The 15,461-nt window shown below is 36.6% G+C and overlaps 2 protein-coding genes across 3 annotated transcripts; one reads left to right on the top strand and one right to left on the bottom strand.

Moving 5' to 3' along the window:
- Positions 1-513: 513 nt before the first annotated feature.
- Positions 514-4,048, top strand: LOC105219551 (BOS complex subunit ncln). Of its 2 annotated transcripts, XM_011195771.3 has the most exons (8): positions 514-1,015; positions 1,375-1,453; positions 1,531-1,639; positions 1,715-2,086; positions 2,155-2,334; positions 2,423-2,488; positions 2,678-3,100; positions 3,165-4,048. In XM_011195771.3, the coding sequence occupies exons 1-8, from the start codon at positions 850-852 to the stop codon at positions 3,522-3,524; spliced, it is 1,755 nt and encodes a 584-aa protein (XP_011194073.1). In that variant the 5' UTR covers positions 514-849; the 3' UTR covers positions 3,525-4,048. The 2 variants fall into 2 exon arrangements, with proteins under 2 accessions (XP_011194073.1, XP_011194074.1); XM_011195772.3 differs by lacking the exon at positions 2,423-2,488 and having other exon boundaries at positions 519-1,015.
- Positions 3,671-15,156, bottom strand: LOC105219550 (uncharacterized). The gene is made up of 9 exons (XM_011195770.3): positions 15,001-15,156; positions 13,842-14,733; positions 11,377-13,782; positions 9,042-9,501; positions 7,227-8,360; positions 6,998-7,140; positions 6,842-6,932; positions 4,553-6,772; positions 3,671-4,481 (listed from the first exon to the last, which is right to left on the bottom strand). Coding segments are annotated over exons 1-8 (5,193 nt in total). The 5' UTR covers positions 15,003-15,156; the 3' UTR covers positions 3,671-4,481; positions 4,553-6,707.
- Between the last annotated feature and the right edge of the window lie 305 nt (positions 15,157-15,461).

Genomic DNA, 15,461 nt, shown 5'->3' with positions numbered 1-15,461 from the left:
TTCAATGCATTGTTCACTAGAGTGTTTTGTGCATATATTGTTTTAAATAACCGATATTTTGTAACAAAATTCGTAATTAAAAAAAAAGTGTTATACAAATTAAACTTTTGGTATGACAAAGCGGAAACCAATGCAATTTGATGACGTTTATTTGTGCGACAACGGCTAATGTTTATACACAGGGTGATACAAGCGTTGAAAATTATTAGTTTCTCTTTTTCAAATATATAACATATTTATATCGAATTCTAACCAAACAACTATAACGAAATTATAATTTTCTTGGTGTAAGGTTAATATAATTGTTAAAACACATATTATAGATATCAATCAATTAGAAACATAACTTTTATTAAATTTGTATGTGTTATATCGGAAGTGGCATCACGCCTATTATACTTTGACAGGTCAATAAAACGAAATGGGAATAGCCATGAAAACAGGGTTGCAAATTAGAAAAAACAACTCACATGACAATAAAAACTTTTTTGCTTTATTTCTTGTGCTTTTTAATTTTATATGTATTACTGTAAAAAATAAAAATTAATGTAATGCTTTTAAATTTAAGTAAAATCATTTGAAATTATACACATTGTGTTATATAAATTATAATAAGTAAGCTATTATTGGATGAGCATTCTACATTCCAGTGGTTACTTTAAAAATCAACCCTACGAAGTGAAAATTAGATATAAGAAAAATCAGCCGGGTGCTAGTTTGCCTATTTAGAACAAATTAAATTAAATTATATTAATTTAATTAACACCTGTCTTTGACAGAGAAGTTGTATCGTAGAATAGTAAAGCGGGTATATCCAGCTCCGGCAAATAATCACACAAAAGGGTCACAATGTTTGAGGATGCTGAGAATTTTGCGGATATTTTCCGCGGTGGACTGCCATATCTCCTGATTGCATTGCCCGTTTTACTCATTTGCTCTGCTAATCCTGCTTTGGCATCCAGTGAATTCTCCGTGCAGCGGATGTCACAGTACGATGTAAATGGTGTGGCTTATGGTAAGTGGTCGGTCGTATACAAAAGTGTCATGGGTATTAAAGTGATGTGTCACTCACTATGTGCAAGTGGGCCATTGGCTCCAATTTTGTACTTTGTATATAGGTTATGTTCAATATTTACTTAGCGCTATCAAAGTTTTATGTTTTTATGTGAACTTATCATAGATTTTAATTGTTGCATGTGCATTTGGTGTATTACATTTATTTTTATGATATACAATTGTATTGTTTTTGAGGTTAGAATAACACATATTGATGAAAACATAAAAATAAAGCAAAGTGAATTAATTGTAAAATATTTTTTAATATAAATATACAGATTTCAGCTGCTACTAATTATATGTTATTTATTATTCCAGGATGCCGTGCATCTGCATTATCGCTAGAAGCGAAATCGCTTTATACTTGGAGTACAGGCAGGCACTGTGTGGTTGCAAAGTAAATATCTTTTCAATACGAGATAAGCAAAATATTTAACATAACATAAAACTTAACATTCTATAATTTATTGTTAGATTACAAGATATAACTATCGATCAATTCCGTGAAATACGACAAAAGACAGGTGGTTTGGTCATACTACTGCCGCAAAATGTCAGTGGTATGACATTTGAGGAAAAGGAGGTAATGTGTGTAATTATTATTAGTAATTATAAGCAATTCCCTATTATAATCATATTTTTTTTTTACAAATTTTAGCACCTCAACTTGCTCGAACAAGCTATGTTGGCGCAACCTAACTCAATACCAATATACTTTTCACCATATAAACCAGAGCTCGATCGCATTATAACAGACGTCACAAGAACTACTAGCAATAATGTTGAGGGTAAAGCACAACGCACCTCAGCGGCTACAGAGCTGCTATCTTCAATATCAGCCAATGGTTATCAGGTTATTGTATCTGGTGCGAGTCATTTAGCTAGCAAAAGCAGCAAGATACCCATTATACAAGGTGAACTGGTTGCCACAACTAAACTTTTGAAACAAGTGGAAAATGGCGGTGAATCGAACAGCAAATTGCCATTAATCATCATAACCGCACATCTCAACACATTCGGATTGTACAATGTAAGCATTTAAGCATAGTGCTTGCTTGTAAATATTATTATTGAAACTTTTTATTTTACTATACCTAGGAATACCCATTAAACGCCGATGCCGCTGTGTTGCTAACACTCGCTGATGTCTTTAGCAAATTGCACAGCACCCCTAATGCAGTGCCGAAATATCGCTTATTATTCTTACTCACAGAAACGGGCACACTGCTAAATTTCCAAGGTGTCAAAAAGTGGCTCGATGAGAATGTGCAACTGCAGGTATTGTTGTTTATTATATATTATTTGATTTAATTATGAAATATGATGTGCGAATAAACATGTAATAATGCTGCTGTATATATCGAAGGAAGACATCGTGTCCATTACAGGCACTTTAATTGCGGCCAAGAATCCAACGAATATTAAAGAAGAGGTTTGAGTGCCACTACAGTTAAATGCTTAAACAATATTGCTATATTAGCGGACAATTTAGCGTTTATTGCTTGAAATCACATAAAATTTAATATTAGATTAAGAATTTTAAAAATATTTATTTGCTAGATACATAATCTTTTTGCACTTATTGTTATATTAAAAACCGTTTATTTGCTTTCCACTTCAGAACGTTGATTTCGTGCTCTGCTTGGACACAATCACCCAGTCGTTGAACGCTGAACCTGGCAACCTTTACATGCACGTCTCGAAACCACCTAAAGAGGGCACCGCAATGAATGATTTCTACAAGTTACTTAAAACCATAGCCGCACAATATGGCAATGTTTCGGTCGATGGCGTACATAAGAAAATCAATTTGGCCGATCAGCAACTCGCCTGGGAGCATGAACGTTTCAGCATGCGCCGTTTGCCCGCATTCACCATATCCGCATTGAAATCACCCAAAGAGCCAGTACGCGCCACTATATTCAAAGACTCCGAGGAGCAAATCATTGCGCAAACACAACAACATGCCAAAATCTTAGCTGAAACATTAGCACATTACGTGTATGGGCTGCAAGAACCATATGAAATCTTCGCTGGACCACTGGTGAGTGCAAGCATATATTTTTTGTTGGTATAAATCATTTACATACGTCATTATTTATTTGCAGGCAATCAACAAGAAACTCATTAAAGCCTACCTGCAAGTTAAATCTGCGCTACACAATAATGACCTGAAGAACGCTTTCGAAAAGTACCTTAAGAATGTCAAGATCATGTATGATAAACCTGACACACGCGATCCGGACTTTATGTTCTACGATGGTCAAGAGGCGCGCCTCAATGTATATCACGTGAAACCTGCCATTTTCGATCTCTTCCTCACCATACTCATCTGCGCATACCTCGGCTCCGTGTACTTTGTCATACAATTCTTCCCAGCGTTATATGATACAGTTTGTAAAATGACCAAAGCGCAAGCGCAACTGACGCAAACGAATTCCAATAATACAAAGTCAAAAGTAAATTAGAAACTTATTTCAAAAGCAAAAAACAATGAGAGCACTATAAATAGTAATATTTTTGAAGAACAGAGAGCAGAACTTTAATGTACCCATTGTACAAATGTAAAGAGACATTTACTTGAACACTTACGAACTAGATTAGAACAATTAAAACTGGCAACCAAATAAATAGTTTTATACATATGCACATATGTATGTATGTTGGTAGTGGCGAAATTTTGTATGACACACAACATTTGAAGTGAATTTTATAAAAGTGAGACTCGCAATGCAAGTAAGATAAGTAATAAAATCAGTAATTCATTTATTAGTTGTATACGTAATTTGTGCAAGCAAGTTGGTGAAAGGTTGTTAGCGTAAACGAAAAAAAAATGATAATAATAAAATAAAATATAAAAAACTAAAAATAAAAAAATATAAAACTATTAAGCAGTATTGTAAACATGGTTCATTTCCACGTGCATTCACAAGTATGTCTGTACCGTTATTAATAATAATTAAATTCGACATAAGAAATTGTGCCATTACTGCTGCTCATTTATGCATTTTCCACACACACACACAAACAAACAATGCTAAATAATTTAATGAATTTAAAGTTATTATTGTGCGTAAAGAAATATTCCTAGGAAAGCGTTAATTAAGCACACAATTTCCACACAGTCCACTTATGCATTTACACACACACTCAACCGCACACAGCGGACGCAGCAGCAGTAACTGTAAGCAGCAATACTTGTAACAATACTTGAAATGAAATTATATTACAATAATTAAAGCATAATCTAGTAGCCAAATGTTTTCCTCACACTTTATTTTAGTGTAAACTTAAAATATATACACTACACATGTATGTATATATATTGACTTATTAGCTTCAATTTGTAAGTGAGAACTACCATAGTGTGGAAAACGGTTGAAATGTTCATGATTTCACACGCATTACTTTGAATGGAAGTAAAACTGAAAAGAAAATAAAGACAAATAAATAAAACTTTATTTCAAACACAAAATGTGAATTATTTAGCATTTACTGTCAGTTGAGTAATGTTTTCTATCTTCTTCTTGACTGACGTAGGCATCGCTTAGGCGGTTATAGTCGAGATTACAACAGCGCGCTATTCATTCTTCCTTTCTCCAACTGATCCTTCAAACGTCGGGTACTGCATCGAACATTTTCAAAGCTGGAAAGCTGAAACGAAAAGTATAAGCCTTGTTGTCGTCGCGGTGATTTAACGGTAGGCCCAGGAAACGTGCTGTTTCAACAGGGTAGGGTCAAAGGGATAGGGGTGTTCGATGAATTGGTTTCGTTTTTCATGCAAAGGGATGACTTGTATCATGCTTGGACTTATTTCATGCAGGATATATATTCTGTGTGGCCGGGTTCAGTCTGGATAAGTAGGAGTTTAACCCGCTACAGTACGAAGTTGCTCATGCATCACACTGGTTTCACGTGGCAACTCGAGCTCATCGTCTGTTATGGGTGGCGGTTTGACTCCAAGTACACCATTCACTGAGAGGGAGGCGCAGGACGTGTTAATTGCTCCGCTGTGAATGGCGTTTAAGGCGTGTCTGAAGTTCCCGCGTCCGCTATCTGGTCGGCGTATTACGTTATGACGTCGACATATCTAGATGCACCTGAGAAGCGCTTCCGTTTCCAGCAGATGAGAACGTGGGTAATTTTTACCAAAATACGCTAATAGAAACTGCTTGGTGTTCCTTTACAGACAGAATAACGGTACCATTATGTAGATGTGGTTCAGGAGACATCAAGAGGCATACTGTGACGTCTGTATCTTCTTCTGCTACTTTTTATTGCATCCAGGCGATTATACCTATGTTGCTTGATTAACGACTGACCGGCCGATAACCTTGTAAATGGCCAGCAACGTTTCTTTGTCCTTTTCCACGAAGTGCTACCAGCTAGCGATTTGAGGATCTTGTTTCGGCTCTGTACTTTGGTCATTATCGGGTGGTCGTGTGTGAAGTGACAGAGTGCAGACTGTTAAAAGTAACACCCAAAATCTTGTTCGGTATTGGTATTAGAGCTCTTGGTATTCGACTAATCGACTTAACCGAATAGGGCATTTTCGAATAATAATATTCGGTTTGCACTATTCGGATAGTCGTCAGCCATCGACTATTCGATTAACCGCTCACGTCCGACTATTCGGTTAACCGTTCGTTGTCGACTATTCGAATAGTGTAAGTTCATTAAATTTCTATTTTTATTGAAAAATGTGAAACACAGGAAAAATGCGCAGAATCGACATTTTCACAAGTAAAAGCAAACAAAAATCAAAGGCTGCTTGGATTTCAAACAATTATCATGTATTCGAATAGTGACAGTATAACTATTCGAATAACCGCTGTAGAACGACTATTCGAATAGTCGTATCTTTGCGACTAATCGAATAGTGCTAACTGATTAATATTCGTACGAGCGGTTACAAACCGGATATTCGAATAATCGGTTTTCAGGTTAATCGAATAATTTTAAGAGCCCTAATTGGTATATCACCGACGTGAATGTTTAGTCTGTCTCATTCGTCCAATTAGTAAAAAGGATCGTCGTGGATTTGGCAGGAGAGAGTACCGGGCTTCTATATACATATACATATATATAAAAGCATTCTAGAACTATTAAAAAAAGATGTTTAAATAAAAAAGATTGAAAATATAAAACACAAAAATACTTCCTTGAGAAATAAATTGTTTTATACAAATTTCCTTACATACATATATACATTGTTGATAAAGAAATATATACAAAAATAAAGAAAGACAGAAAAAAATAAATATAAGACAAACGATAAACAAAATTTCATTGACTTTTGAAAAAGTTAATATAATTTTCAAATACACGCAAATACAGGGTTTGCAAATAAGTTTATGAGTTGCATTCAACTTATTTAATTTTATAATTTTTATTTTATTTAATTGTTGTATAATTTTTTTTTTGCTTAACGAGTTCAAATACATACAAGAGCAGAACGTACGTATGTAAATGATAACAGTTTTTGTTTATTATTTCAGTGACTGGTAATACTGGTAACTGACAAATAATACGAAATATGAAAATAAATGTGATATGAGCATGCACTAACTTAAATATATATGTATATTTGCTTATTTATAATTCCATGCGTAGGAGTATTAGCATAAACGGAATGCGCATGCGCACTGCTACTACTTCTTTATCACCATTAAAATGCCTATATCATTATCCATATTCTTGATGCTATAGCGACAACCTGCGGATGAAGTAAACATATTTAGTGGGAAGTGCAACACACACACACATGTACGCATATGTGACTCACCTATATTAATGGCTATCATATCGCCAACACCGAAATTGCCGCTTTCACGTTCCGTGCTAAATTCAAATGTACCCGCAAGTACAACAAAATGCTGCAAAAGAAATGCCGAATTTATTGATGATGATTTACATAAATAAATGTGTTATGCAATATTACCAAATGATATTTCTTCGCACGCTTCGAAGGCTTGCACTGCAGCGGCTTGAAGCGCAAATAGCCTAGAGAACATTTATCCTCGGTATCGTAGAAGGCATAGTCTATACCTTCCAGATCGGTAAAACATAATTTACCTGCAGTGGCTAGAAATAAGTACAAAAAAATAGTAATTAAATTAAGTTGAAATGAGCACAGCTATCAACAGTGGTATATGTTGCATGACACTCACAAGGTCGCATATCCATAAAGACTTGCTGTCTATCGGTGGCGGAATGTAAATGTGATACATTCTTCAGCCACGCCAGCAACTCCTTGCGACCGCCTGCCGTCACTTGTGCCGACTCATTGTTTGCTGCACTGGTCGATGCAGAGCTTGTGCCGGTCGACGCGTCGTCGGTGTCACCTGCCGTTACACGACGCAAACGTACACGCAACCGCCGTACACGATCGTTACCCACCGTCGGTGAGCTTGATTCGGCACCTTGTGATGCAGTTTCTTCAATGCGCGATTTGCTGGCCGCATTTTTCAATTCATCAAACATTTCACTGAGCTTCTCCAGCGACGGTGGCGGTGGCAAATGCACTCGGCTACACTCCAATACTCTGGAGTGATTTGGGGTGTCATCATCCACCGCTAGCTCTGCTGCTTCAACAGCGTCTGTTTCTTGTTCTTGATGTTGTTCTTTTTGTTGTTGTTGCTGATCTTTCTTTTTAGCGCCTGTCGCCCTCTTCCTTGTTCCGCCTTTATTTTCCGCTTTCGCAGTTTCCTTTTTAGTTGCTGCAGTCTTTCTGTTGCTTTTCGTTGTCGTTTTAGTCGTTTTAGTTGCTTTCGTTGTGGTTTTGTATGTTTTGGTGGCGTTGGCGTTGGATGTAGTTGGTAGCTCATTGTCATTGTCGTTCGCCGCTGCTGCAGCTGCGAAGGAACTAGTAGTCGCATGCTCCTCAGTTTCTACAGGTATTTCTTCGATCACTTGCAACGGTGTGCTGAACATATTATCTTCTATAATTGCACGTGAGTTAACGCTGCTGCGCGATGTTACATTCGTTTCGCCAAGATAACTAAACGCGTGCGTTTGTGCCATCTGCGTTTGTTTAGGTTTACGACCTCTTTTCTTCACATTGGTCACATTTACTGTGCTGGAGGCAACTGGTGTGGTCAAATCATCGCTTCTACTATCAACACAATTAAATCTACTATTGTGGCTGGAGCTGGTTTCATTAGTTTTCTTTCTTTGAGCTTTAGTTGAAGGCTTCGGTTTCATAACATTGCTCAACAGTGATTCGAACAGTGAATGACCGTTCCGTTTGGTGGTGAGATATGATGGATTCCGGGGCACTTGGCCGCGTTTCGATCGACGTATGCCTATGTAGTACAACAAAAAATTATATGAAAGATATTTAATTGTATACTTCCGTGTGTTACTGGGCTGATTTTCTCCATTTGAAACGCATGTTATAGCAACAGCACCTGGTTGCTGCTAATAAACAATTTTCGTCGCTTAATTTAAATGTTTTAGGAATTACCGCTTTGTTTAAGGTGAGCTTTATTATTAAATTTAATTTAATAAAAGGATTATAGTGGTATCGCACACAAAATATCGCTAATTTTACTCAAGTAATCCCCTTCATGACTAGATCGACAGAAAGACGACGGACTGACAATGGATTTTATTAACCTCAACACGTTGTTGTTGTTGTAACGGTTATACAAACCTGCCTGAACCGGCAAGCCTACACTAATTGTCATCGAAATCATCTAAGTAGGCCCAGGAAACGGTTTGTTTCGATAGGGTCTGAGACCAAAGGGGAAGGGGTGTTAGATGAATAGGCGTTTCTTTGTCTTTACCTCATGTGCTGCCGGCTAGCGACTTGAGGATTTTGTTGTCGCTTTGTACTTTGGTAACAATCGCGGTCGTATGGGGAATGAAAGAGGTGACTGAGACTCTTTCTGGTGGTTGAGGGAGAAGATCTTAAGCAATCGTTAGAACAGTTATACACTATAAGCAACATAATTCGTATGTATAAATATATAAATGGCACTCACCTTCCTCCTTTTCATTTTCATTGCAAGGGGCCAATATACTTGTATCGGGTGTCTTGCGTTTACGTGAAGGATGTGGCGCACGCTTTGTGGGCTTTTTGAAGAGTTCTTCATCGGTTTGGCATGCCACTTGTGTGGCAAAGGGATTGTTACTATCTGAGAAATGCGCTGGCGGCAAAACCAATTCTTCCGCAGGCAAACGTGGCAGCATATATGTAGAAGCGGTCGAAACAGTCAATTGTGGCGGCGGTGATGCTATTTGTATTTCGCTTACCGGTGAAACTGTTGGTGGAGGTGGTATCGGTTCTATTAGCCTCGAAATATTATCTTTTCCATTATCTGAATGTTCGCTATCTTCGTCAAAAGAGTCACCTTTGGAGTATAGCGAGCGTTTGGAGATGCTATTTTTGCGGCGTTTTTTAATACTTTTTTGTAATTCAAAATATTTTTTTGATACTTCCGGCTAAAAAGGCAAGAAACGAATATTTAGAATTTATTTAACAGATATAAAACAAGTAAGGAAGGGCTGAGTTCGGATGTAACCGAACATTTTATACTCTCGCAGTTTTACCCATAAATTCGGCATAAAGTTGAATAGAATAACGAAAATCGTAATATATACTATATGAGGGCTGAGGTAATTCTTTCATTTTCACCAGCAGGGTACACTATATCCAAGACTATACGCTCACTTAATTTTGCTAAGATATCTCACATATTAACCAATACATAAATGCGGAATAAAGCCCACCGTATTTTTGAAAAACCTATAATTAGGTATATGGGAGCTAGGAGATGTTATGACCCGATTTTAATAATTTTTGGAACAGAACGCTATCAGAAGAAAACAATTTCCTCTGAATTACATTAAATTATCTGAGAGATTTACCCATATTTTCGGTTAAAATTTACCCTTAGGCGCTGAGTTCTTCATGTTCGATATCCGGGGCCTCGACAAGTTATAGTCCGATTTCGACAATTTCTCCACAAGTGAAGCCATAGATGATATACAGTATTTGTATAAAGTTTTATTTCACTATCTACATAGGTGTAAAGTGAAGGAATAAGATGGAATTAAAATTTGAGTTATATGGGAAGTAGGCGTGGTTGTGAACCGATACCACCCGTGTTATCAGGGTGTCAACAAAGTGTTATATACCGAATTTCATTGAAATCGGTCGAGTATTTCTTGAGATATGGTTTTTGACCCATAAGTGGGCGACGCCACGCCAATTTTCCATTTTGTAAAAAAATTTGAGTGCAGCTTCCATCTGCTATTTCTTATGCGAAATTTAGTGTTTCTGACGTTTTTCGTTATTGATCAACTCACTTTTAGTAATTTTCAACCTAACCTTTGTATGGGAGGTGAGCGTGGTTATTATCCGATTTCAACTATTTTCATGATGTGTGGTGGTGTATTTATTGGTTTTCGAGATATATACAAATAACCGATTTGGGGGCGGGCCACGCCCACTTCCCCAAAAAAATTACATCCAAATATGCCCCTTCTTAGTGCGATCCTTTCTTTATTCCAAATTTTACTGTTATAACTTTTTTTATGGCTTAGTTATGACACTTTGTGTTTTTGGTTTTCGCCATTTTGTGGGCGTGGCAATGGTCCGATTTTGCCCATTTTCGAAAGCAGCCCTCTCACGGTCCCAAGGAACATGTGTTCCGAGTTTCATTAAGTTATCTCAATATTTACTCAAGTTATCGCTTGCACGGACAGACGGACAGACATCCGGATTTCAACTCCACTCGTCATCCTGATCATTTATATATATATATATAACCCCATATCAAACTCTTTTATTTCTTGGTGACACAAACAACCGTTATGTGAACAAAACTATCATACTCTCTCTTTAGCAACTTTTGTTACGAGAGTATAAAAATATATGTGATATACATATTAGCTTTTTAGATTTCTGATTATTGCTATAAGTAATGTGGTAATTGTATTTTAACCTAATGATCTAGTGCACCAAATTCTAATTATTATTAATTATCCTAACCACAAAACTAGAGCAAACCAAGATGCACCTATATATATATTAAATATATTTTAAATGCGCATTACATTTAATAACTTCCAACTAATAAAATATTTTTTTGAGGTTAGGTACAAATTCAATAAAATTTAATTTATATTTCCACAAAAATACATTTTAAAAGACACTGAAACTTTTTGCCAGAAAAGGTTTTAAGATACCCGACGCACACACAAATCAGAATTAAAATTTAGTTTTAACACTTCAACATTAAAAAAGAGCAATTTAAAGTGATTTAAATATCCAACACAAGTGACACATTAATCGAAAATTGCGATTTGACTTACCAACTGCTCTGACTTTTTCTTTCGTCCACGCGACCTTTTCTCATTTGTAGTACTTTTATTATTAAGTTTTGATGAAACAAACGTAACACGTTCACTACTTCTATCATCAACTAATGAGGAATTATAATCCGATCGTCGTGTCAATTGCAGGAGCGTTTCGTGCATTATGTTGCCGTGTGTATTAAATTCATTAGGTGCAGTGACAATATCAGTATTATCCTGAAATGGTTCAGGGGCAGCAGGTATAACGGCAGTATCGGCATTGTCATCAGTTGTTGTAACAGGAACGACTGCATCAATATATGCCTCAGAAGCTGCAGCTACAACTTCAGTATTATCCTCTATTGACACAAGCGCAGCAACGGTATTGTCCTTTAATGCATCAGTTACAACGGCAGTGTTATCCTTAAATGGAGCAGGCACTGAAACATCAATATTATACTCAGTTGTTTTAGTCGCACACGCAGAGCTATCTTTAAATGCGGCCGGTGCTTGCGGTGGTTTATCAAATAGAATGTCATTAACTTCCTCAACTACGTCATTCAACAACTGTGATTCGCTTCCATTTGATTCCATAGGATTTTCAGCGACTTCAGTATGCTGCTTTCTCTGCAAGCCATCAGTGTTGCCCAATAATTCGCGCCGCAAAATTTCCATTTCGATTTCTTCTTCAATTTTTAATTTATCCTGTAAAGCCTGCTTCAACTCGGCGGTCGATTTTCTTAGACGTTTACCGTTCATTAAACTCAACGAATTACGTTTGCGCAAATCAAGAATCTCATGATTTGTTAGACGTGCCAATTGCGCTTTTAGTTCATCAGCGAATAGTTCACCATTTTTCGGTGTACTTGGTGCTTTATTTAAGGGTAGTCGCCTTAATTGGTGTATTTTCTTATGTTCAACTGGTTTGACATGTTGCAAATTAAGTGGATGCGCTGGCGGTGGTCCAGACTCTGTTTCCGTATCACTTGTGAGTAAAGATGTAGCTAAAGCTCTGGTACGCGTTCTAGTTGGGCGTTTAATTGTACGACGACTACGCTTTGTGGTCTGTGGTTTTTCTGCGGCGAGATTAAGAGGACCACTCTTACGTAAAATGTGTCTCTTATTCACTGTATAATGAGTGTCTTCTACCTCATCTTCATCATCAGTTAAAAGCAAGGAGATCGATTTTTCTGTAAGTGCATGTTTAACACTCTTCTCTTTATCAGCAGTTTCAGTGGGCACTTCTTGTCTATTAGTTGCTCTAGTACTTCTAGAGGCATGAGCAACACTGTTATTTTGATTGACAATAGATTGTTTTTTAACTAAATCGACTTCCAAAGTTTTATTGCTTAACGTTGTATGAACTGAGCGAGTTGCAGGACGCATATTTTCAGCCCTTCCTAGTGTTGAATGAACACCGGATATATTTGGGTTGCTTATATCGGCAGAAACCGTTCGATTACCACTCATTCTGAGCTCTCTAGTTGGTGCTGTGGGTGATTTCGCAAATGTTTGGTTGTTACACTTTCTTATTGAGGGTTCTTGTTTTTGGGGTTCATGTGCTAAGCTACCATGCACTTTATCAGTATGTGTACCATTCTGCTTTGTAAAAGTTTGTTGACACCAGGTGCGTAAGCTTCCGCGACTTGTTGCATTGTTATATTGTATTGAGTCTGTCGGTAGATTAGTTTTTGCTGTGTCGTTGCGTGTAAAAGTAGGATGATTTATAAAATTGTTGGGACTAGCACAATTGCTGGTATTATTCAAATTTGACTCTGTTAGTGTGTGCTGGCGTGTACAATGAGAATTTGTGTTTGTACCGTGTATATTGTTGTGTGATATTCCACCGGTTTTTGTCTTCGCCTCCTGTGCTACTTTGGCACTTTCACATTCAGTGTTAGTTTCATTTGCACCAATTTGCTTTTCTACTGCTGCGGGCACATTGTTAAATGTCTGATTTACTGGTATAACTATTTTTGGCGATTGCATATTTGAGTTCCTTAATTCAGTAAGTGCCTTTTGTACTTCCTGCAGCAAATTCTCAGTATCAAGGACTTTACTTGAATTTCCTGCATTCCCATTAGAAGTCTGAACAAGAGCTTGTTGTAATGAATGTTGAGTTTGAGGCAACTCTGTGGTATTTATGCTCGACTCGGGTGTACCTGTTCGTGTAGGTTGAGTATTTTCTAAGCTTTTGATTTTTTTTATTGTCTCTTCCAGAGCTTCAACCATATTTTGCAGTAATGATTGCTCTTGTTGATTTACACTAGCATTTTGTGTGTGCTGTGACGCCTCATTATTAGGAATATTCTCATTTCTCTCCGTAGTTTTGAGTATATTTTGTGAATTGTTTACTCGAGGTGGTGTTTTTAGTACATCCTCAGCGGGTGTATGATGCATTGGTGTACTGCATATTGGTGGCGACTAAAACATAAATTAAATTTAGTTTTCTTTCAGTTACCAGAAATGATAGAAATACTTACAAAATCTGATGAATATAGTGTACTTTCAAATTCCTTAAGCAAAGTGCGCCTACCATTGTTCTCCATATTTGACAGACGTTTTAATACTTGACGACGCAGACGATCGCCACTTCGACCTCCACTACGGGAAACTTTTAAAATTGGTGATCGTGGTGTTCGTGGAATGATGGGGAGTGGTAATTCTGGTTTTCGAAATGTGGGTGACCTAGGACATTCTGCTTGACTTTCCCGTAGATTTGGTTCATTCAATCGAACTGGAGAATTTGATACTGTGCACATTGGCAACGGTGATTCTATCGGTTGGTCGTTCGGCTCATTTTGTTCAGTTATAATTGTGCGCTGTACAGTTTCTGATATTTTGGATGGGACTCCAACTTCAGGTCCTAATGTTTTATTCGTTTCATGTGATTTCACTGGTGATATTATCATACTTTGTTTTTCACGAATTGTTTTATTGGTACCCGTTGGTACCATAACCTTAACTGGTAAGGAAGTATTTATAGCGGTTCCATTTTGATGTGTGTTGTTAGTATTTTCCAATGCTACACTTGACTGCGCATGATTTTCTTGTGAAAGGTTTTGTTGCAATACATTTCGTACAGATAACTCTGCCCTTTGTTCCTTATTTTGCACATCATTCTCATTATCCTCATCCTGAGTTTCAGGTATGACACATTCGTGTTCAACTTCATCAACATCAGCTGGAACTGGTGGTGAGCTTAAGCGCTTCAGACGTACATTTAGGCTAAATCTCTTCGGTTCACAATCGAAAATCCGTTTAGCACCATTACGTACTGCGCCACTCTTTTTCTGCAAAAACTGTGCTAAGCGATGACCTTCGGTATCGTCAAGATATTCCGAGAACTCGCTTAAATTGAAGCGGTCGGAAGTCCTGCAAAATTATCACATATTTTATTTTAATTTTATTTAGTATGTATTTATTATAATGTAAAATTAATGTATATGTATATTGAAACATGACAAGACAAAACATAATACAATGAAGGCGTCACAAAAATTGCATATTTATGAAAGAGAAGAAACACCAAACATTCACAAATATTAAAGGGACTCTAAATTCCTTTGCATAAACATCACTTTTGACAACTTTTTACCGCTAATTACTTTTTTACACTTAAACAGTTGACTAAACACTTACATATCACAAAATCAATATACAATTATTTGCTGAAAAATTCAATTTTTGTTGAAATAAAAATCATGTATTTGATTCTCCGATGCTTGTGTTTGGCCTCTTCTGAGCCGTTACTACGCCATTTTTCGAAATGTTTCAATGTTGCCACTGCTGTAAATACTACGGAACGGAACGAGTGATATCTAATTAAACTATATTTTATCTATCTAATTTTTATTAAATTAAGTCGTCTTTATATAAAAATTTATTTGTACATTTTAATTATAGTAAATATAGTTATAATATAAAATCAAATTTAATACAAATATATTAGTTTTTGGCTCAATGGCAACGTTTGTATGTTCTCAAATTGCATCTCGAAAACCGCATGAAACACAGCTTTAACCTGTGAAAGAAACATAAGAAAAATAGTGTCGTGAAACAAATTGAACGTCTAAATACGATTATTTTAATATTTTCATCGA

Source organism: Zeugodacus cucurbitae, chromosome 2 (assembly GCF_028554725.1).
Source record: "Zeugodacus cucurbitae isolate PBARC_wt_2022May chromosome 2, idZeuCucr1.2, whole genome shotgun sequence".
Taxonomy (NCBI): domain Eukaryota; kingdom Metazoa; phylum Arthropoda; class Insecta; order Diptera; family Tephritidae; genus Zeugodacus; species Zeugodacus cucurbitae.
This window is presented reverse-complemented; position numbering and strand designations above follow the sequence as displayed.